This window comes from Sciurus vulgaris (assembly GCF_902686455.1).
Source record: "Sciurus vulgaris genome assembly, chromosome: 1".
Lineage (NCBI taxonomy): Eukaryota > Metazoa > Chordata > Mammalia > Rodentia > Sciuridae > Sciurus > Sciurus vulgaris.
In genome coordinates, this window is record NC_136461.1 from 37,417,846 (window position 1) to 37,443,271 (window position 25,426).

Consider the following 25,426-nt stretch of genomic DNA (forward strand, 5'->3'; position numbering starts at 1 on the left):
AGGAAATGCCCGTTTGTTTAATTTATTTAGTCATTCATTCAAAAATATTTATTGGTTATTTATTAAATCATAGAGGCTTACATAATTCCTTGGAGCATAATAATAGATAAAAATCAATCAAGGTTCCAGAACTCATAGATATTATGAGTTAATGTCTTTTCTTCTGTTTCATAGCTAGTCACTTTTGAGTCAACATGATAAGTGGTAAATATTTGATAATATTATTAACCTGTTTTTAACTTAAATTGAAACTTCATATGTTCTTTGAATATGATAGGTATTTTCATATAATACATTTTGCATAGTTAATATACTGATATGATCAAAATACAATACATATTACTTTGGAGAAAATAGAGTTTTGAAAAATTTTAAGACATTACACAGGGCATAAAACTTGTCTAATGTGTGGGTAAAGAAAAAATGAGTGGAGATTTTAAAGTGTAACCCCAAAGTTGGTCTGTTTAATACAATTTTCTGCAAGAATAGAAACAGTCTATATCTGTGCTAAGAAGTAGCTATGTGCTACAGGAGATTGTTAAGCACCTGAAATAGGATCAGTGAGATTTCAGAACTGAATGTTTAATTTTATTTTTAAATTTTAATCAATATAAATTGATGTAAGCTAATATAATTTAAATGGCCACATCTAGACTACAGAGTTGGGTGTCATAATGTCTGCTAAGGGTGTTAATATAGTGTGTCTGGAGCCTTATGTTTGAGTGCTCACATTTTTGAAATCCTTCAGTTTGCTTGAAATTCTCCATCTTCCCTGCATTTCCCTTTCATTCAGAATATTTCAAAGGTGAGGAACTTGACTTAAATGCTATATATTTGCATATTCCATTTATATTGCATATATAACTGAGGACACTGGAGATCGTGGATAAAGACCTTCTGAACTGGATTTAGGAAAATTAATCTGGCACTCAGTAGTCAATGAATTGAGTCAGGGAGAAGTGAGAATAAGAATTACCATTAAGGAGGCTATTGTAAAGATACAAGGTGTTTCTAAAATCACAGTTTTAGTAGTGCTTGAAAAAATAATTGAAAAGAAAACAACAAATCCTAAAAGGAATCTGTTGATCTTTTAGAAACCTAATAACGTATGTAGGCATAAAAAGGAGGTATTTAATAATTGAGTTGTCTGAATAGAAAAAGTTTTCATTCTTGACCCTCTACTCTTTCTGGTTCAAAATGTACAAATGTACAATCTGAACTTGCTAATAAACCATGTAGTAAGGAAATAAACCATGAAATAAGGAAACACTGAGGGTTTTTCTAATACTCAGCCTCAGACGGGCTGAGAATCACAGATGCATAGAAACCTCAGAGGGACCCATCTCACCTGTGACCTTCACTTCTGTGATGTCCTCTTCAGAGAAATCTCCGTTTCTGAAGAAGCAGTGGTACTGCCCATCGTCATCAACCCTGACATTGAAGATCCTGAGGGTCACTTTACCTTCTCCAATGGCATCTTTCAGGAGTTCTGTCCGCTCCACATACCTGGAGGTAGTTTCTCCATAGAGGTCCTTTCCCTCCTTGTACAGGTAAATGGGTTGTGTGTAGCGGTTGCGGAACCAGCGGATCTCCATGTGTTGCGCACTCTGTGGTGGAGACAACTGGCAACTGAGCTCAACTTGTCCACCAAATGGAGCCAAGATTGGCCCCTTTAAGGCTTTCACCATGAATTGTTCTGGGAAGGGAAACAACACACACACACACACACACACACACACACACACACACACACACATTATTACTAAGGGTAAATTCTTTGCCCTGAAGACATCTTAATTTCACACTAGACTGGATAGAAGTTCATCAAATTATTTAACTTAAGAAATATGAAAATGGCTCCATGCTGCTAAAGTTTATATTTTTTGTTAAGAAAAAATCTAATAACTGTTTCTTCTTTCATTCTATTACTTCATCTATTTTAAACCTTTTTCTCAGATTCTTTGAATATTTCCTGCACTTTAACTATAATAAATCTGTGTATGAATATATTATTGTTTTCTGGTTAATCTTCATGAGGCTTCTTGAATTGGATGATTCTTGTCTTTAAATTCTGAAAAATTAAAGTCTTGAAAAATTTTAAGACATTACCTGGGACATTCATTTAATTTTATTTCCTTTTTTTCTCTATATTCTTTTACAATGGAATGCTCTCAACTGTTTTGGGAATTACCAGCAAGACTTCCTAAAGTACTACCACCTGCTCCTCCATGTGTCCTTGGTAAGACATTTCATTTTTTGTCTTCCCTTTTTGATGCAACTTGGCTACAACACATGTTCTTTCAGACTAGAGACTCAGAAACTCTCAAAGTTGATATTTAGTCCCTGACTGGAATGAAATGTTGAAACAGGGGAACTTTTAGACTTTCTTTTTGGTCCTCTTTACCACTCATTGAAGGGAGAATGAAAATAGTTGTTCTCTTCGTACTCTCTACTTCCCCTACATAATGCCCATCTTACCTCTCTCAATCCCTTCCATTATATTGCCACTTAGTCAAGATGACCAAGTCAATTTAGATTTTTCTCACCCTTTGGGGATTAAACAGTCTCAAGTACCAATGTGTGAAAGATCAATTCATATTTATATTTTATCATATTTATATTTTAATATAAATATATCAATTTATATTTTAAATATCAAAAATTATTTTGTGTATGGAAAGGAGTGCTACATTAGGTATTGATTGTTTAATCCCAAATTATTACATGCTTATATAATGATTTTTGTTGTTGTTGTTGTTATCAGCGATAACCACTTAACCACTGAGCTACATCCTCAGTCCTTTTCATTTTTTATATTGAGACAGGGTCTCACTAAGTTGCTTAGAGCCTCACTAAGTTGCTGAGGCTGGCTTTGAACTTACCATCCTCCTGCCTCAACCTCCCAAGGTGCTGGGATTACAGGAGTGTTCCACTGCACCCAGCTTATATAATGAATTTTTGAGGATAATTTTAAATATGTGAGCATTGCTAAGGAAGTTAATAATTTTTTCTTAAACCATTAAATTCTTATATTTCTAAAATACTGATTATTTTGTTAATGTGCTTTAAATGCACATTAACAAAATAATCATAAATAGAGTGATTTATATCCCCTAAAATAATAATGATGAAGGGTTAAATCATTTTATATCATTTTCTACTGGTTTTAATATCTAACTAGATGTATACTAGCTTCTTCCTCCTGCTCCCCCTCCTTTCTTCTTCTTTTTCTCTACTAGGAATTGAACTCAGTCTCTCTACCACATTGATATATCCACAGGCATTTTTAATTTTTTTATTTTGACACGGGGTCTTACTAAATTGCCCAAGCTGGCCTTGAACTTGTGATCCTTCTGCCTTAGCTTCCCAAGTTGCTGGGATTACGGTGTGCTCCATTCCTGGAGCTTATATAAGAGGAGGAATTTATCTTACCTAACTTTTCTATGTACCTACATGAATATGCCATAATTAATCTCACCATCATGTATATCCACAAGATTCCAACCAAAACGAAAACAGATCTAAAAGCAAATGGCAGAAAGATCCCTAGAGCACAGAGAGGGAAGGGAACAGGTAGAGGGAGGAACGTAGGGAAAGAGGAATTATTGGGGATTGAATTCAAACAAATTATATTCCATGTTTTTTAAATTTTGTCAAAATGAATCCTATCATTATGTATAACCAAAAAGAGACAATAAAGAAAATGGTAAAAATATTAATGTGTTCCAGAGGCTGGGGAGGGAGAGATTGGGGAAATTTTGTTCATGGGCATTGTTATAGTATGATAAGAAATTAAGTCACAGGAGGGTGACTATAAATAAGGATAATGTACAACAGATTTCAGAAAAACCAGAAGTGACTTTGAATGTTTGCAACAAAAAAGATAAAAGTTGGAAGAGATATGTATGCTGCCTCTGATTTGAATTTTATACAATGTACACATGATTTGGAAAAATAAATACAAGGTTGACCAAGTTTTTAAAATGTACTTTTCAAAGCTGTTGCGATGGTTAAATGAAATGTGTATTAAAATAAATTTTAAATCTATATTTCATAATGATACACATATTCAGTGTTTATCATGTGCTGTTCTCTAAATTCTTTAAATAATTAGCTTAGTCTAAAAAATAAGAATATGTATTATTATTTTAATAAGTTTTCTGGTTTGTAACAACCTTACAGGAAACTTAAAGGCAAGAAAAAAATTCTTGAAGCCACATTTAAAAAGATTAGAACATTTTCTACTAAAACCAACAATACAGAAAGTGTAGCTCAGTGTAGGAGCTGGAGGTCACCAAAGTTAAAATCTCTTAACTCTTTTAAAAGAAGGGAAAGATGTCTACAAACTTCTTCTTTCCAGTCTTTTACTTGTACATAATTACAGATTGGTGAGGTTCACTGAGGCATGCTGGTACATGCCCATGACAATTTGATCGAGTTCACTCCCCAATACCACCTCTTAACTTTCCTTCCCCCTTCATTCCAATTCCCTTCCTATACCCTACTTATATTTATGTCCCTTCTACTTTTATGACTTTTATGTTCTTCCCCCCCCCCTTTTTTATTCACCAACTTCCGTTTATGAGAGAAAATATATGGTATCCACATCCTTCTTCTTTGAATCTGGCTCATTTTGCTTAATGTGATGCTCTTTAGTTCCTTTGATTTGCCTGAAAATGACACAATTTAGTTCTTCATTACGTTTGATAAGACTGGGGTATGTGTGTGTGTGTGTGTGTGTGTGTGTGTGTGTGTGTGTGTATGTATTGATTTATTGATTGAGTTGTTTGTATTGTGATGCCTTCAGCTTTACTCTTCTTGCTCAGGATTGCTTTGGCTATTATGGGTCATTTGAATTTTAGGATTGTTTTTTCCTAATTCTATGAAGAATAATATTGGTATTTTGATGAGGATTGCATGAAATCTGTAGATAACTTTTGGTAATATGGCTATATTAAAAATAATTCTATCTTTTCAGAATATGGGATGTCTTTCCATCTTCTAATGTCTGCTCCAGTTTTCTCTTTCTCAAATTTTCTGTTTAGAGGTTTTTCACATGCTGTGTTAGATTCATTCCTAGGTTTTATTAAGCTATTGAAGATGAAATTGCTTTCTATTTTTTTCTCAGAAGATTCATTATTGGTATATAGAAAATCTAGCAGAATGAACTGGACATAACTTTCCTATTCATCTATGAATATACGACCCGTGAAACTCCACATCATGTACAACCACAAGAATGGGATCCTAACTAGAATAAATTATACTCCATGTATTTATCATATGTCCAAATATACTCTATTGTCATATATATCTAAAAAGAACAAATAAAAAAGAAAAGCAATTGATTTGTGTGCATTGATTTTGTATTCTGCTACTTTTCTGAATTTATTGATCACTTTTAGAAGTCATTTGATGAAATCTTTAGGGTCTTTGAAGTATACAATTGTATTATCTGAAACAGGGATAATTTGATTTCTTCCTTCACTATTGTGTCTTCTTTCTTTTGCCTAATTGCTCTAGCTCAAATTTCAAGTAATCTATTAAATAAGGGTAGTGAGAGTAGACATATTTATCTCATTCCTGGTTTTTGAGGAAATACTTTCAGTTTTTTCCATTCAGTATGATGTTGGCTTTACATTTGTCATATATAAACTTTAGTGTTTTGAGCAAATGTCCATTTGTGTTCCTACTATCTTTAGGGATTTTATCATGAAGGGGTGTTGAATTTTGTAAAATGTTCTTATGCATCTATTGAAATGATTGTGTGGGCTCCCCCCACAGATTTTATTTATGTGCTGCATGAAATTTATCAATTTGTGTATATCAAACCATCCTTGAACTTGTGGAATGAAACCAAATTGAGCCCATACATAAAAGTACATACTTTTTAATGTGTGGTTGAATTTGGTCTGCAAGTATCTCTTCTTTTTTTGGTTAGTTTGACTAAGTTTTATCAATCTTATTTACTTTAAAAAAAAACCATTTATTGATTTCATTGATCCTTTGTATTATTCTATTACATCTATCTCATCAATTTCAGCTCTGATGTTTATGATTTCTTTTCACTTACTATTTTTGGATTGGATTGTTCTGGTTTTGTATGATCTTGAGATGAATCATTGAGTTGATTGAGATTTCTCTGATTTTTTAATGAGGCAATCATAGCTATACACTTGCCTCTTTAAACTGCCTTTGCTGTATCCTGCAAATGCTGGTATGTTGTACTTCAATTTTTGATTCTAAGATTTTTTAATCAACCCCCACAATTTCATCAATGATCCACATATTATTCAAAAGTACATTGCTCATGCTCCATATATTTGTATAATTTCTGTGATTTTCTTAATGTTGATATTTAATTACATTTCACTCTGATCTGAAAAGATGCTAGACATTAATTTCTTTTTTTTAAGAATTTATTGTGATTCATTGTAAACAAATGGGGTACAACTTGTTTCTCTGGTTGTACATGAAGTAGAGTCATACCATTTGTGTAATCATACATGTACATAGGATAATGATGTTTGTCTCATCCTGTTATTTTTCCTTCCCCCCATCCCTCCCATCCCTCATTTTCCTCTTTACAATTCATCCTTTCCCTCCCATCCCCCCATTATGTATCATCATTCACTTATCAGAGATCATTCAGTCTTTGGTTTTTGGGGATTGGCTTGTCTCACTTAGCATGATATTCTCCAATTTCATCCATTTGCCTGCAAATGCCATAAATTTATTCTTCTTTATGGCTGAGTAATATTCCATTGTGTATATATACCATAGTTTCTTTATCCATTCATCAATTGAAGGGCATCTAGGTTGGTTCCACAATCTAGCTATTGTGAATTGAGCAGCTGTTAACATTGATGTGGCTGCATCACTGTAGCATGCTGATTTTAAGTCCATTGGGTATAGGCCAAGGAGTGGGATAGCTGGGCCAAATGGTGGTTCCATTCCAAGTTTACTAAGGAATGTCCACACTGCTTTCCAGAGTGGCTGCACTAGTTTTCAACACCACCAGCAATGTATGAGCAAGTAATAATGAAATTCATTTGGGAAAATAAGAGACCCAGAATAGCTAAAGCAATCCTTAGCAGGAAGAGTGAAGCAGTGGGTATCACAATATCAGAACTTCAACTATACTACAGAGAAATAGTAACAAAAATGGCATGGTACTGGCACCAAAATAGACAGGTAGATCAAGACAGGTACAGAATAGAGGACACAGAGACAAATCCAAATAAATACAGTTTTCTCATACTAGACAAAGGTGCCAAAAACATACAATGGAGAAAAGATAGCCTGTTCAAAAAATGGTGCTGGGAAAACTGGAAATCCATATGCAACAGAATGAAACTAAACCCCTACTTCTCACCCTGCATAAAACTCAACTCAAAATGGATGAAGGACCATGGAATCAGACCAAAGACACTGCACCTTATAGAAGAAAAGGTAGGTCAAAATCTTCATCATGTTCGTTTAGGACCAGATTTCCTTAACATGACTCCCATAGCACAAGAAATAAAAGCAGAAATCAATAATTGGGATAGATTTAAACTAAAAAGCTTTTTCTCAGCAAAGGAAACTATCAGAAATGTGAAGAGAGAGCCTACAGAGTGGAAGAAAATCTTTGCCACACATACTTCAGAAAGAGCACTAATCTCCAGAATCTATAAAGAACTCAAAAAACTTTACAACAAGAATACAAATAACCCAATCATCAAATGGGCTAAGGAAAAGAGCAGAAACTTCACAGAAGAAGATGTACAAGAAATCAACGGATATATGAAAAAATGTTTAACATCTCTAGTAAAAAGAGAAATGCAAATCAAAACTACCCTACGTATCCATCTCACCCCAATTAGAATGGTGGTTATCAAGAATACAAGCAACAATAGCTTTTGGGGAGGATGTGGGGAGAAAGGTACACTCATACATTGCTGATGGGGTTGCAAATTAGAGATTAATTTCTTTTGAAATTGCTAAGATTTGCTTTTTGGAATAATACATGAATGGTTTTGGAGAAAGTTTTATAAGTGGATGAAAAGAAAGTATATTCAGATTTTTTTGATGAAATAGTCCAGATTTCTGTTAAATACAATTGAGTAAAATTATAGTTGAAATCTGACATGTCTTTCTTGATTTTTGTGTAAATGATCTGTTATTGAAAATCATATATTAAAGTCCATTACTGTTTTTAAATTATAAACCGTTAGTTCCATTATATCAAGTAATGTTTGTTTTATGGAATTGGTTGCATTGACAATTGGGGCATAAATATTTAAAATAATTATATCTTCATGTTGGAGTGTTCGCTTTACCAAAACATAGTGACCTTCTTTGTCTTTTCTGACTTGCCATGAAGTCTGTTTTGTCTGCTAGGAGAGTAGCAACTCTTGCTTGTTTTGGATTCAATTTAAATCAAATATGATTTCTCATCCTTTCACTTTTCAGTCACTGAATGTCTTTGTGAGGTATGTTTCTTGGAGATAACATATAGTTGGGTCTTGCTTCTTAATCCAACATTTCAGTCCATGCCTTTTAATTGGAGAATTGAGATCATTTACAGTTAGTGTTATTATAGAAAAGTATGTGCTACTTCCTGTAATTTTTAGTTTGTTATTTGAATGATTCCTAATTCTCAGTTGCTTATCTATTCTTCTGATGAGATTTATTCTTTCGTGTGATTTATTTGTTATTTTCATTTTAGGATTGATTCATTCAAGTATCTTCTCAATTGCTGGAATAGTGATCATAAATTACTTGTTTATGCTTATCTTGGATAAATATAGTTTACTGACACAGAAATTTAGATAGACAGATATGTTCTTTACAGGCTTGAAATATGTCATTCCACACCCTCCTCTCCTTCAGTTTCTGCTTTGAAATATTCTACTATTCTAATAAGCTTTCCTTTATTAGTGACTTGCCACATCTCTTTGAAACTCTTAAATTTATTTTTTATTTTTTGGCATTTCAAATAGAATATGGGATGGAGAGATTCTTTGGCTTTGTCTATTTTGAGTTCCAAATAACTCCAGCACCTGAATGTTCATCTCCTTTTTAAGATTTTTTTAAAATTTATTTTTATTGTAAACAAATGGGATACATGTTGTTTCTGTTTGTACATGGAGTAACAGCATACCATTTACCTAATCATACATTTACATAGGGTAATGATGTTTGATTCATTCTGTTATTTTTCCTTCCCCCTACTCCTCCCACCCCTCTTTTCCCTCTATACAATCCCTCTTTCTTCCATTCTTGCCCCCCTCCCACCCCCTATTATGTGTCATCATCCGCTTATCATTGAGATCATTCACCTTTTGGATTTTTGAGACTGGCTTATCTCACTTAGCATGATATTCTCCAATTTCATCCACTTGCCTGCAAATGCCATAATTTTATTATTCTTTATAGCTGAGTAATATTCCATTGTATATATATACTACAGTTTCTTTATCCATTCATCAATTGAAGGACATCTAGGTTGGTTCCACAGTCTGGCTATTGTGAATTGAGCAGCTATGAACATTGATGTGGCTATATCTCTGTAGTATGCTGATTTTAAGTCCTTAGGGTATAGGCCGAGGAGTGGGATAGCTGGGTCAAATGATAGGTCCATTCCAAGTTTTCTAAGGAATCTCCACACTGCTTTCCAGAGTGGTTGCACTAATTTGCAGCCCCACTGACAATGTATGAGTGTACCTCTTTCCCCACATCCTCTCCAACAACTATTGTTTCTTGTATTCTTGATAATCACTATTCTAATTGGGGTGAGATGGAATCTTAGTGTAGTTTTGATTTGCATTTCTCTTATTACTAAAGATGGTGAACATTTTTTCATATGTTTGTTGATTGCTTGTAGATCTTCTTCTGTGAAGTGTCTGTTCATTTCCTTAGCCCATTTGTTGATTGGGTTATTTGTATTCTTGGTGTAGAGTTTTTTGAGTTCTTTATAGATTCTGGAAATTAGTGCTCTGTCTGAAGTATGAGTGGCAAAGATTTTCTCCCACTCAGTAGGCTCTCTCTTCGCATTGCTGATAGTTTCCTTTGCTGAGAGAAAACTATTTAGTTTGAATCTATCCCAGTTGTTGATTCTTGCTTTTATTTCTTGTGCTATGGGAGTCCTGTTAAGGAAGTCTGATCCTAAGCCAACAAGGTGAAGATTTGGACCTACTTTTTCTTCTATAAGATGCAGGGTCTCTGGTCTGCTTTTGAGGTCCTTGATCCATTTTGAGTTGATTTTTGTGCAGGGTGAGAGATAGGGGTTTAGTTTCATTCTGTTGCATATGGATTTCCAGGTTTCCCAGCACCATTTGTTGAAGAGGCTATCTTTTCTCCATTGCATATTTTTGTCACCTTTGTGTAGTATGAGAAAATTGTATTTATTTGGGTTTGTGTCCATGTCCTCTACTCTGTACCATTGATATAACTGTCTATTTTGGTGCCAATACAATGCTGTTTTTGTTACTATTGCTTTGTAGTACAGTTGAAGTTCTGGTATTGCGATGCCCCCTGTTTCATTCTTCCTGCTAATGATTGTTTTAGCTATTCTGGTTTTCTTATTCTTCCAGATGAATTTCATGATTACTTGCTCTATTTCTGTAAGGTACATCATTGGGATATTAACTGGAATTGCATTGAATCTGTATAGCACTTTTGGTAGTATGGACATTTTGACAATATTAATTCTGCCTATCCAAGAACATGGGATATCTTTCCATTTTCTAAGGTCTTCCTCAATTTCTTTCTTCAAAATTTGGTAATTTTCATTGTAGAGATCTTTTACCTCTTTGGTTAGATTGATACCCCAATTTTTTTTTTTTTTTTTGAGGCTATTGCAAATGAAGTTGTTTTCCTCATTTCCCTTTCAGCTGTTTCGTCGCTTGCGTATAAAAATGCTTTAGATTTTGTTGATTTTATAGCCTGCTATTTTGCTGAATTCATTGATGAGGTCTAGAAGATTTCTGGAGGAGTTTTTTGGATCCTCTAAATAAAGAATCATGTCATAAGCAAATAGTGACAGCTTAAATTTCTCTTTTTCTATTTGTATCCCTTTAATTTCTTTAGTCTGCCTATTTGCTCTGGCTAGAGTTTCGAGGACAATGTTGAATAGCAGTGGTGAAAGAGGACATCCCTGTATTGTTCCCGTTTTTAAAGGGAATGGTTCCAGTTTTTCTCCATTAAGAATGATGTTGTCCATGGGCTTAGCATAAATAGCCTTTACAATGTTCAGGTATGTTCCTACTATCCCTATTTTTTTTAGTGTTTTGAGCATGATGGGGTGTTGTATTTTGCTGAACACTTTTTCTCGTCAATTGAAATAACCATATGATTCTTATCCTTAAGTTTATTGAAATGATGGAGTATGTTTATTGATTGACAGATGTTAAACCGTCCTTGCATTCCAGGGATGAACACTTGATCGTGGTGCACGATTTTCTTAATATGCTTTTGGATGCAGTTTGTCAATATTTTGTTAAGGATCTTTGCATCTATATTCATCAAGGATATTGGCCTAAAATTTTCTTTCCGTGATGTGTTTTTGCCTGGTTTGGGTATGAGGGTGATATAGGCTTCACAGAATGAATTCGGTAGGGTACCCTCTTTTTCTATTTCCTGGAATACTTTGAGAAGTATTGGAATGAGATCTTCTTTGAAGGTCTTGTATAACTCGGCTGAGAATCCATCTGGTCCTGGGCTTTCCTTGGACGGTAGGTTTTTAATGGCTTCTTCTATTTCATTGCTTGATATTGATCTTTTTAAATTGTGTATGTCCTCCTGGTTCAGATTGGGAGGAGCATATGTCTCTAGAAATTTGTCAATGTCTTCGGTAGTTTCTATTTTGTTAGAATACAGATTTTCAAAGTAGCTTCTAATTATGTTCTGTATCTCAGTGGTGTCTGTCATGATATTTCCTTTTTCATCATGAATTTAGTAATTTGAGTTTTCTCTCTCCTCTTTGTTAGTGTGGCTAAGGGTTTGTCTGTTTTGTTTACTTTCTCAAAGAACCAACTTTTTGTTTTGTTAATTTTTTGAATAGTTTCTTTTCCTTCATTTTCATTGATTTCAGCTCTGATTTTAATTATTTCCTGTCTTCTACTACTTTTGCTGTTATTCTGTTCTTCTTTTTCTAGGGCTTTGAACTGTAATGTTAGGTCATTTAGTTGTTGACTTTTCATTCTTTTCTGGAATGCACTCCATGCAATGAATTTTCCTCTTAGTACCGCTACCATAGTGTCCCAGAGATTTTGATATGTTCTATCTTCATTCTCATTGACCTAAAAGAATTTTTTCATCTCCTCCCTGATGTTTTCTGTTATCCATGTTTCATTCAATAGCATATTATTTAGTCTCCAAGTGTTGGAGTAATTTCTGTTTTTTATTTTATCATTGATTTCTACTCTCAGTCCATTATGATCTGATAGAACACAAGGCAGTATCTGTATTTTTTTGCATTTCCTAAGGGCTGCTTTGTGGCATAACATATGGTCTATTTTTGAGAAGGTTCCATGTGCTGCTGAGAAAAAAGTGAATCCACTCATTGATGGATGGAATATTCTATGTATGTCTATTAAGTCTAGGTTTTTGATTGTGTTATTGTGTTCTATATTTTGTTTGTTTGGTTTTTGTTTGGAAGATCTATCTAGTGGTGACAGCAGTGTGTTAAAGTCACCCAGGATTATTGTGTTGTGGTCTGTTTGATTCCTGAAATTGAGAAGGATTTGTTTGATGTACAGGTATGCACCATTGTTTGGGGCATAAATATTTACTATCGTTATGTCTTCCTAATTTATGGTTCCCTTAAGCAGTATGAAATGTCCTTCTTTATCTCTTCTGACTAACTTTGGCTTGAAGTCCACTTTATCTGATATAAGGATGGAAACCCCCGCTTTTTTACTGAGTCCATGTGCATGGTAGGTTTTTTCCCATCCTTTCACCTTTAGTCTGTGGATGTCTTATTCCATGAGATCAGTCTCTTGCAGGCAGCATATTGTTGGGTCTTTCTTTAATCCATTCTGCCAGTCTGTCTTTTGATTGATGAGTTTAGGTCATTAATGTTCAGGGTTATTATTGAGATATGATTTGTATTCCCAGTCATTTGGCTTATTTTTGGTTTTTAATTTGGCTCAGTTTCTCCTTTGAGTGGTTTTTCTCTAAGGTAGTTCCTCCCTTTTCTGACCTCCATTGTCGTTTTTCATTTCCTCCTCTTGGAATATTTTGTTGAGAACATTCTGTAGTGCAGGCTTCCTAGTTGTAAATTTTTTTAACTTTTGTTTATCATGGAAGGATTTTATTTCATCTTCAAATCTGAAGGTTAGTTTTGCTGGGTATAGGATTCTTGGTTGGCAAACATGTTCTTTCAGAGTTTGAAATATGTTGTTCCAGGCCCTTCTAGCTTTTAGAGTCTGGGTTGAGAAGTCAGCTGCTATCCGTATTGGTCTTCCCCTACATGTAATTTGATGCTTTTCTTTCACGGTCTTCAAAATCCTATCTTTGTTTTGAATGGTAGGCATTTTCATTATAATGTGCCTTGGTGTGGATCTGTTGTGATTTTGCGCATTTGGTGTTCGTAAACCTCTTGTATTTGATTTTCCATTTCATTCTTCAGGCTTGGGAAATTTTCTGACATTATTTCATTGAATAGGTTGTTCATTCCTTTGGTTTGTATCTCTGTGCCTTCCTCAATCCCAATAATTCTTAAATTTGGTCTTTTCATGATGTCCCATAGTTCTTGGGGATTCTGCTCATGATTTCTTACCATCTTCTCTATTTGGGCAACTTTATTTTGAAGATTAAATATTTTGTCTTCATTGTCTGAGGTTCTGTCTTCCAAGTGGTCTAGTCTTTTGGTGATGCTTTCCATTGAGTTTTTTATTTGGTTTATAGTTTCCTTCATTTCAAGGATTTCCATTTGTTTTTTGTTTGTTTGTTTGTTTTTTGAGAATCTCTATCTCTTTGTTGAAATGATCTTTTGCTTCCTGCAGTTGCTCTTTCAATTGGTATTATCTTCATTTTCTGCATTTTCTCTCTTATCTCATCCTTTGCTCTGCGAATCATCTTAATCATGTATAATCTGAAGTCCTTTTCTGACATTTCTTCTAACATACTGTCTTTGGATTCTATTAACATAGAATCTAGATTTATTTGGATCATTTTCTTCCCTTGTTTTTTCATGTTGCTCATGTATCTTCCCCTCTAGCGCTGCAGATCTGGAGTATTGCAGGTTTCCCCCTATAGGCTTATAGTGGACCTACAGGTTTCCAAAACTCTTTCTTTAAGAGGAGATCAATATTAGCAGTGCCCAATTCAGACACTATGCAATCCTAGATCAAATAGCCCCTATGAGGACAATAACAAAATTTTCATAAGAAACAGAATGAGTTAAAATATTATCTTCAATAAAACAAACAGATTTACAATAAGGTCTGCAGTTTCTAATGGAGGACAAAGAGGATGCAGAGGGATGTAGAATGTGGCTGTTTATGGGATAAGAAAAGAATATATAGAAGTTCTAGGTAATAGAAATGTTGAGAGTGTAATCAATAGAAATTGGATGTTAGCATGCAAAAAAGGGAGAAAGAGACTCTGAGGGAACAGGTTAACAAAAGGAAAAGAAAGCATGAAAAGTAAAGAAATAAAAACATTTTTTTTTCTATAAGGAGAAAAAAGAAAATCTACAGTATAACAGTCATATAGTAATGAAACCTCCCAGTGTTCAGTAGCCTGATGCATGAGAGGTACATGAAAATGAGCTTCAAGCCTCCAGCAGGTGTCTCAGGATGGGATTTGCCCCACCTGAAGATCGGAGCTACAGGTTCCAGGATTATCCAAAATGGCCACTCTGGCTTCGAAATGAGTTGGCAAATGGGGAGCTGCAGCTCAGTGTGTGGATGTGGTCAGCTGGAGGTCCTGGAGGCGGGATGCAGTTGGTGAGGCAGGGGTCCTGGAGGTCCAGTTTGTTTGGTGTGGTTGCAGGATCCTGGAGGCCGGGTGCAATTAGTTGGTCTGGGGTCCTGGTGATAGGGCACAGTCAGTTGGTCTGAGGGTCCTGGCGGAAGGGAGCAGTCAGTGGATGTGAGGGCCCCAGAGGCAGGGAGTGATCGGTCAGGCTGAGGGATCCTGGAGATGGGGCTCAGTCAGTCCGGCCAGGGGTCCTCTGGGACCTGGCTGTTGTCTCAAAATGGCGGCAGCCACGTGTAACCAAACAGTGCAGGTACTGTGACAGACAACTTTCAGGCAACAGAAGGCAGCCGGTGCTCCACTCGCGGTCGGCGATCAGTTTGCTGACTGTTGTTGGACGATTGGGAGGTGAACCTTGTGCGCTGGGTGATGGAAAGGTGTAAGGCAGGCGATGGCCCGGCCAGAGGCAGACAAATGGCGGATGATAGGTGCCTGACAGTGAGCAATCTGCACTCAAAAAAGGCATTGATATGCTAGCAGACTGCAGGTCATCATAGCAGACAAATGGGGTAAACACCAGGGAATCAATAAGCAGCAAAAACTGCCTCACCAAGAAACAGATATCCTCTGCTTGAAACCGGAGTTACGGAGCGACAAGGAACGTAGCATCCCTCTAGTCCACCATCTTGGATCTCCCTCTTTTTTAAGATTTGAGAAATTTTCTTCTATTATTTTACTGAATAAGCTTTCTACACCATTTGTTTTATCTTTTGTCCTTCCTCAAAATTTGAGTCCTAAGTTTGGCCTTTTGATGACGTCACAGAGCTTTTGTATGTTATGTTTATAGTTTTTTTTTTTTTTTTTTAATTATTCACTGAGTCTTGTTATTTACTCACCCTGTCCTCAAGCTCTGATATTCTTTTTTCTCTTTGGTCTAGTTCATTGGCAAGACTATCCACTGAGTATTTTATTTGTTTCTAAGATTTCTGTAAGTTTCCTTTTAAGATTCTCTCTTTATTGATATTCTTTTTTATGTCTTATATCTTCTCCCTTAGTTAATTCTTTGATGCTTGATCATTCCATAATTAACTTTTTGAGTTATGTTTCTGGTATTTCTTCCACTTTATTATCTATGGGTTCAGGTATTTAAAGGTTATAAAGTTTAGAGATATGTTACATTCCTTTATTTCTATGTTGTGATTTACATATCTTCTGGTGTAGATATATCTTCCACTGTTATGTTAGAGTATTTTTAGTGAGTTGTTTTATCTTAAATATGTGTCCTGGGATTGGGGTAAATCTCAGCATAAAACTAACTATTTAACATATTCACAGTTCTATGATAAATCCCTAGCACTACTTTGAGAGAAAATAATAATCACAAGTTAGTATGATCACTTTAGAGAAAACCATATACTAATAAACCATAAAAACTTATTGAAAATATTGTCTACTCTAGCTCCATCCATCTAAACATGGAAAGGAGAATAGTAATTGTAAGGGAAATCCCAAGGAACCATGATGGACATGGGAAATCACATAAGGGAGTTTATTAAGCAGAGTGTCTCCCTGCAGGGTAAGAGAGAAAATGAGAGGAAAAGAGAAAGGAAAGAGAAAGGGCATGCACTAGAGAGAGGGGAAAGCCAAGAGGCTAGAGAAAAGTGAGGAGGACAGACAGAAGGATGGGAAAAGATGGCCGGGAAGCTATAGTAAACAGTTGAATTCCGCAGGGCTAACAGGGGACCAATATCGGAGAAGGATACTTGCAAGCTGACTGATGAACCAATAGCTAGCTAGGATGTTCACAGATTGACAAGTGGTTGGGAGGCGGGGAAAATGACTGCAACACAATGGGCGGGGGAGAAGCTTTATACATTACAGTAATCTATAACAAATTGTAAAATTAATAATACACTTGCTGAGTAGATATTCTCTCACTACTTTGATTCCAAACTATGAAGGGGCTGGAGTCTGTAGCCTGCTTTAAACTCCACCATCTTGGTTCCCCAACCTCAATATTTATATAAAAACTATTTTAAAATAATTAGTGAGCATGGAATATATCTATAAGATATTGAAGGTTATTCCATAAATATAAAGGTTTGTTTATGAAATTTGATATTAATCCATGAGAAGAGTGCTCAGTGTAATAGAATTTAGAAATCCATATACACAGGGAATTTGGTTTATCACATAAACAACTTTTGGAATCATTGAAGAGAGTTGGATTAATCAGTGGATAGGACAACTGTTGTTTTTATTTAATAATGTTGGCTTTCTACCTCAATCCTTATATAATAATCATTTTTCATGAATTAAATTGAAAATACAAAGTGAACCAAAATTGTTGTTATAGTCTTATATTGTGCTCTGAAAAACTATTTCTAAGCAAACACAGCACCTGGACACCATGAAAAAAGAATCTACTGAATTATGCAGCATAAAAATGTCAACACATTGAATTTTAAGTTCATTGAGAATATGACTTTTTTTGGATGGCAAAATTATTCTGGCTGATATTGTAATGATGGATTCATGATATTATGTACTTATAGAATAAATTTGAGAATTTCAGAGGCTGATCAAGGAAAAAGATAAAACCATGATGTGGCAGTAGCATACAATAAACTTCATTTTTGGTCAACATTTGGTTGCAAAAGAGGCAGTCTTCACAGTATGATACCTTGCAGAGGCACAGAGCAACACATCGAGGAAGGGAGAGGAGAGGAGGCTCATGTGTTTAGAGAGCTCTGAGGGTATCAGCCGTTTGGAATTTTTATTTTTTATTTTTGCAGTGCTGGGAACTAAACCTAGAGACATTTCACCACTGAGCTATATTCTCCAGTCCTTTTTATTTTATTTTGAAATAGGATCACGCTAAGTGTTAAGGCTGGGCTAAAATTTGCAATTCCCCTATCTCAGCCTCCTAAATCAGTGAGATTACAATAGTGTACCATCTTGTCCAGTTAAACTTGAGGCTTTTATATTTATAGGGTTTATCTTATCTATAGCTAGCAAATAGATGTTGGGTAAGTTTCACAGGACATACAAAGCAGAAAGGCATTAAATGGTTAAAAATTTCCTTATTTGGGGAAATATTTAAAACACTTGGATGTGTAAAATTTTGACGTTAGCATTGGTGGACATTTGGATTAATGGGTCTCAGTTTTGAAGAAGAAACATGGTATCAATATACAGGGGCTATTTTTGACTCATTTTTGTAACAAGTTGTTAATACCCAAAGAACTGTACAAGAATGAACTCTCTCTAAACTTGAAATTTACATAACAATAATCTATTCATACTGACTCAATTATAATAAATGCACCATACTAAGGAAAGATACTAATGTAAGGGAAACTGTGTGTCTGGAGTGGGAGATGGAAATGAAGAAGCAAGATTATATGGAGTCTCTCTACACTCTCTGCACAATATTTACTTAATAAACCTGAAACTGCTTTCAAAAATAAAATGTGTTACAAATATAAAAGTCAATTAGGAGAAAGTGGAGGACAAAATAAATTATAATATGGAGGGGATTTTTTAATCTACAAATAAAATATAATAAAACATCAAAGCAAAAATATTCTATATATCCAAAATATAATTAAAAAGTCCAGTGAATTACAAATCTGTTGGAATATGTGGAACTAATAAAATAGTTCAAAAGTTAACTCTTACTATTTAAGAGTTCTTAAAAAACAACAAAGGAAACACCAAAAATACAAAGGAAATAAGGGGTTAGGACATAAACAGCCTGTTCAGAGAAAAAGAAATACAAAACTTTTTGGAAAGATACTTAACCTCAAATTTAATAAGAAATTAAGATTACTGTAAGATTCTAGTTTTCTTCTATACGTTTGAAAAAGACAAAACCTGTAACATCTATGTGACACACTCACACACTCTGTTTGCAGAAATGTATATTGGCAACTATTTAATAATAATATTTTTAGAATAATAATAAATAACAAATTTTGGTCATGAGTTCTACTCATAGGGAATATTTCTTTCTTTTTAAATTTGTTTTTGATTTTTTACAGACTGCCTTTTGATTCATTGTACACAAGTGGGGTATATCATTTCATTTCTATGGTTGTACACAATGTAGATTCATACCATTTGTGTAATCATACATGTACATAGGATGATGATGTCTGTCTCATTTCCACCATTTTTCATATCCCCCTCCCTCTCATTTCCTTCTACATAATATAAAGTTCCTCCATTCTTTTCTCACTTCCCACCCCCACCCCCATTATATATCATTCTCCACTTATCAGGAAAAATATTCAGCCTTTGGTTTTTTGGGATTGGCTTATTTCAATTACCATGATATTCTCCAGTTCCATCCATTTATTTGCAAGTGCAATATTATTATTATTTATGGCTGAATAATATCCCATTGTGTCTATATACTACAGTTTCTTTATCCATTCATTTGCTGAAAGCATCTAAGTTGGTTCCACAATCTAGCTATTGTGAACTGAGCTGCTATAAACATTGATGTGACTGTGTTACTGTAGTATGCTAATTTCAAGTCCTTTGGGTATAAACTGAGGAGTGGGACAACTGGGTCAAAAGATGAGTCCATTCTAAGTTTTCTGAGGATTCTCCACACTGCTTTCCAGAGTGACTGCACCAATTTGAAACTCCACCAACAATGTAGTGTGCCTTTTTCCCCACATCCATGCCAATACCTATTACTATTTGTGTTCTTAATAATAACCATTTTAATTGGAGTAAGATGAAATCTTAGAGTTGTTTTAATATGCATTTCTGTAATTACTTGGGATGTTGAACACTTTTTCATACATTTATTAATTGTCTGTATGTCTTCTTCAGTAAAGTGTCTGTCCAGTTCCTTGGCCCATTTATTGATTGGGTTCTTTGTATTTTTGGTGTAAAGTTTTATAAGTTCTTTATAAATTTTGGAGATAAGTGCTCTACCTGACGTGTGTGGAAAAGATTTTTTCCTACTCTGTAGGCTTTCTTTTTACATTATTGATTGTATCCTTTGCTGAGAAAAAGCTTTTTAGTTTGAGTCCATCCCATTTATTGATTCTTGCTTTGATTTCTTGTGCTTTGGGAGTCTTTTTGAGGAAGTCTGATCCTAAGCCAATATGATGAAGATTCGGGCCTGCTTTGTCTTCTAGTAGGTGTAGGTCTCTGGTCTAATTCCTAAGTCCTTGATCCATTTTGAGTTGAGTTTTATGCAGGGTGAGAGATACTGGTTTAATTTCATTTACTGCATATGAATTTCCAGTTTTTCCAGCACCATTTGTTGAACAGGCTATCTTTTCTCCATTGTAAGTTTTTGGCTCTTTTGTCTAGTATGAGGTGACTGTATTTATGTGGTTTTGTCTGTGTCTTCTATTCTGTACTATTGGTCTGCCTGTCCACTTTGGTGCCAATACAATGCTGTGTTTGTTACTATTGCTCTGTAGTACAGTTTAAGGTCTGGTATTGTAATACCTCCTGCTTCGCTTTTTCTACTCAGAATTGTTTTGGCTATTTGCGGTCTCTTGTTCTTCCAGATAAAGATTATGATTGCTTTATTTCTATGAGAAATGTCATTGGGATTTTAATTGGAATTGCATTGAATCTGCATAGCACTTTTGGTAGTACGACCATTTAGATAATATTAATTCTGCCTACCCCAGAGCATAGGAGATCTTTTCATCTTCTAAGGTTTTCTTCAATTTCTTTCTTTAGTGTTCTGTACTTTTCATTGTAGACCTCTTTCACCTCTTTTGTTAGATTAATTCCCAAGTATTTTATTTTTTTGATGTTATTGTGAATGGAGTGGTTTTCCTAATTTCTCTTTCAGAGGATTCATCACTTATGAATAGAAATGCATTAGATTTATGCATATTGATTTTATATCCTGCTACTTTGCTAAGTTAAATTATTAGTTCTATAAGTTTTCTAGTGGAGTTTTTTGGATCTTCTAAATATATGATCATGTCATCAGCAAATAGTGACAACTTAAGTTCTTCTTTTCCTGTTTGTATCCCTTTAATTTCTTTGGTCTGCCTAATTACTCTGGCTAGTGTTTCAAGGACGATGTTGAATAGAAGTGGTAAAAGAGGACATCCCTGTCTTATTCCAGTTTTTAGAGGGAATGCTTTCAGTTTTTCTCTATTTAGAATGATTCGGGCCATGGGTTTAGCATAGATAGCCTTTAAAATGTTGAAGTATGTTCCTAATTCCTATTTTTTCTAGTTTTTTAAGCATGAAGGGGCACTGTATTTTATCAAACACCTTCTCAGCATCTATTGAAATAATCACATGATTCTTAACTTTAAGACTATTGACATAATGAATTATATTTATTGCTTTCTGGATATTGAACCAACCTTGCATCCCTGGGATAAACACCACTTGACCATGGTGCACTACCTTTTTAATGTAGTTTTTGTATGCGATTTGCCAGTATTTTGCTAAGGATATTTGCATCTATGGAATATCGCCAAGGATTTTTGCATCTATGGCATATTGGTCTAAAGTATTTTTTCCTTGATGAGTCTTTGTCTGGTTTTGGTATCAGAGTGATACTAACCTCAGAGAATGAATTTGGAAGGGTTTACTTCTTTTCTATTTCCTGGAATACTTTGAGGAGTATTGGTATTAGTTCTTCTTTAAAGGTCTTGTAGAATTCAGCTAAGAATCCATCCAGTCCTGGGCTTTTCTTTGTTGGTAGACTTTTGATAGCTTCTTCTATTTCAGTGCTTGAAATTGTTCTGTTTAAATTGTGTATGTCTTCCTGATTCAGTTTGGGAGGAGCATGTGTCTCTAGAAATTTGTCAATGTCTTCAAGATAGGGAATATTTCTTATAACTCACCCAAAGTTATGCTCAAAATGCAGATTCATGGATATCTGTGGCAGTTATTATTTTTATTAGCAAAAGATCCTACCTAAATTTGGATGAGTAAGATTTTTATCATCTAACATACAAGCCTGTCTCATCTTTTCTCATCTTATTCCACACTCTGTTGGTAATTCACAGGGATTCCAATATGGATCTACATCTTGCCTTATGTCATCTCTGTAAAGGTGATACATAAATCATATCTCCTAAGCATCAATCTTGAGTTCTCAAGGACAAGTGTATGTTCTTCTTTATTTGTTTTTTCTTTCTGGAATCTAGCACAAATGTGAGTAAAGAAGGATTGCTCATAAGGAATGAGTGTTCTTAAACATAAGCTATATCCTGTGGTACCCATCTTCATTTCATTACTACATATTAAAAGTTGGGGGGGGGGTGTCAAGATGGCGGACTAGAGGGTGGCTGCATTTCATGCTGCTCCAGGACTCAGGATTCAAAAGAGGAGATATTGAGAGACTTCGGACCAACTCAAAGCAACCGGGTGAGTCTCTCCCATTGGGGAGGTCTCCTGGATGGGGCGGTAGTCCTGGAATGCAGGGAACTTTGTGAAGTAGAGCTGCCTGGTGAGACACCCCTCCCCCCGCTGGAGCAGTGAACTTGGACAACTGGGAGCATCATAGTGGAGGCAGCTCAGCACAGTGCTTGGACTGGGAGCAACCACTGGAGCTCTGGGAGGCTGCCCAGAGGAGGAGCTGCGAGGAGAGCTGTTTGGACTCAGAGCGACTGCTTCTGAACACCGGGGGGCTCCCTGGAGGAGAAGGAGGAATGCGGCAGGTCGCTTGGGCTCACAGTGACTGCATCAGAGCTCCAGGCGGCTGCTCAGAGGAGGAGGCGAGTGGTGAGTTGTTTGGACTCAAAGCGACCGCTCCTGAACACCGGTGGGCTGCCCGGAGGAGGAGGAGGAACAGGGAGGGTCACTTGGACTCGGAGTGACTGTCCAGGGCTACGGGCATTTGGCGGGAGGAGGAGGCACACAGTGAGTTGCTTGGACTCCTAGTGACCGCACCAGAACACCGGGCAGCTGTCCAGAGGAAGAGGCATGCGGCGGGTTGCTGGGACTCGGAGCGATTGTACAGGGCTCCAGGTGGATGCTCAGAGGAGGGGCCGCATAGCCAGGCGATTAGGTGCAGAGCAGGGTCTCAGGACCTAGGAGGCTTCTTGGTGGAAGAGCTGCACAGAGACACACTGAGGGGCGGAGCGAAGGTTCCAGGACTGCAGGCAGATTCTCTGAGGAGAGGCAGCCTAAGGAGACTCGTCTGTGAAGGGTGAGGCTCCCAGGCCCAGGAGGTAGGTCGGGGCCCCTGGGAATGTTGCAGAGGAAGGCAGCCCAGCCCAGGTGGTAGTTGTATATTGAGGGGAACCTCTAGGAGGGGAACTGACCAGCGAGACCTCCCCACTGGGTGAGTCTTCCCTGCCAGGTGAGGTTTTCCCACAAGGACGGTAAAACCGGAGACACAGGGCCCAAAACAGGCCTTGACTCAGCCTGCAGCCTAGTTCCCCTTTGGATGACCATTGGTCAACAAGTGGAGGCACCTCTTTTCCACTAGCAGGGAATATACCCCACCTGAAGGCCACCACCCCTACAGAGGCAGCTTCGTTATGGAGCAACACACTATCAACTTCCTCCAAGACTTCAGCCTACTGAAGGCTAAGAGGGGATATACTAGAAATCTTCAGGGACATTATAAGTCAGTAGAGGAAATCTGCAATATCTCAGCGGTCCACTGATACCTGAACAATATGAGAAAACAAGGGAAGAAAATGCCCCAAACAAATCTAGATGTTACATCAATAAAACCCAATGACAGCATAGCAGAAGAAATGACAGAAAAGGAGTTCAGAATGTACATAATTAAAATGATCAGGGAAGCAAACGAGGAGATGAAAGAGCAAATGCAGGCACTGAATGATGAGATGAAAGAGCAAATGCAGGCATTGAATGATCACACCAATCGACAGTTAAAAGAGCAAATACAGGAAACAAAAGATCATTTCAATAAAGAGTTAGAGATATTGAAACAAAAACAAACAGAAATCCTTGAAATGAAGGAAACAAGAAACCAAATTCAGAACTCCATAGAAAGCATATCCAATAGGATGGAACACATGGAAGACAGAACCTCAGACATTGAAGACAAAATATTTAACCTTGAAAACAAAGTTGAACAAACAGAGAAGATGGTAAGAAATCATGAACAGAATCTCCATGAACTATGGGATATCATGAAAAGGCCAAATTTAAGAATTATTGGGATTGAGGAAGGCATAGAGAAACAAACCAAAGGAATGAACAATCTATTCAATGAAATAATATCAGAAAATTTCCCAAATCTGAAGAATGAAATGGAAAATCAAGTTCAAGAGGCTTATAGGACTCCAAATACACAAAATTACACCAGACCCACACCAAGGCACATTATAATGAAAATACCTAACATACAAAATAAAGACAGAATTTTAAAGGCTGTGAGAGAAAAGAACCAAATTACATTCAGGGGGAAACCAATACAGATATCAGCAGATTTTTCAATCCAGACCCTAAAAGCTAGAAGGGCCTGGAACAACATTTTTCAAGCCCTGAAAGAAAATGGATGCCAACCAAGAATCTTATACCCAGCAAAACTTACCTTCAAATTTGACGATGAAATAAAATCCTTCCATGATAAACAAAAGCTAAAAGAATTTACAAAACGAAAGCCGGCATTACAGAACATTCTCAGCAAAATATTCCATGAGGAAGAGATGAAAAACAAAGAAGCAAATCAGCAAAGGGAGGAATTATCCTAAAGGAATTGTCAAATAAAGGAGGAACCAAGTCATGTCAAATAAATAAATAAATAAAATAAAATAAATGAACCAAATGACTGGGAATACAAATCATATCTCAATAATAACCCTGAACATTAATGGCCTGAATTCATCAATCAAAAGACATAGACTGGCAGAATGGGTTAAAAAGAAAGATCCAACAATATGTTGCCTGCAAGAGACTCACCTCATAGAAAAAGATACCCATAGACTAAAAGTGAAAGGATGGGGAAAAACATACTATGCACATGGACCCAGCAAAAAAGCTGGAGTACCCATCCTCATTTCAGATAATGTGGACTTCAAGCCAAAGTTAGTCAGAAGGGATAAAGAAGGACATTTCATACTGCTTAAGGGAAGCATAAATCAGCAAGATATAACAATCATAAACATCTATGCCCCAAACAGTAGCTCATCCATGTATGTCAAACAAATCCTTCTCAATTTCAGGAACCAAATAGACCATAACACAATAATACTAGGTGATTTTAACACGCCTCTCTCACCACTGGACAGATCTTCCAGACAAAAATTGAACAAAGAAACCATAGATCTCAATAATGCAATCAATAATTTAGACTTAACGGACATTTATAGAATACACCATCCAACCAAGAGTGAATACACTTTCTTCTAGCAGCACATGGATCCTTCTCTAAAATAGACCATATATTATGCCACAAAGCTAATGTTAGCAAATACAAGAAGATAGAGACACTACCTTATATTCTATCAGATCATAATGGATTGAAGTTAGAAATAAATGAAAGAGTAAAAAACAGAAACTACTCCAACACCTGGAGATTAAACAATATGCTATT

General features: G+C 36.0%; 2 protein-coding genes across 7 annotated transcripts in view; both read right to left on the reverse strand.

Annotated features, from left to right (window-relative positions):
- The window catches only part of LOC306670252 (putative selection and upkeep of intraepithelial T-cells protein 1 homolog), a 201,674-nt gene that overhangs the window by 20,440 nt on the left and 155,808 nt on the right, over window positions 1-25,426 (reverse strand). The window lies entirely within an intron of this gene.
- Window positions 1-25,426, reverse strand: part of LOC306653889 (selection and upkeep of intraepithelial T-cells protein 1-like) — a gene marked incomplete at its 3' end in the record, with an annotated part of 35,675 nt that overhangs the window by 611 nt on the left and 9,638 nt on the right. The window contains exon 3 of the mRNA XM_079126981.1: window positions 1,349-1,696. Coding sequence (XP_078983107.1) covers window positions 1,349-1,696 — 348 coding nt within the window. The remainder of the gene's footprint in view (window positions 1-1,348; window positions 1,697-25,426) is intronic.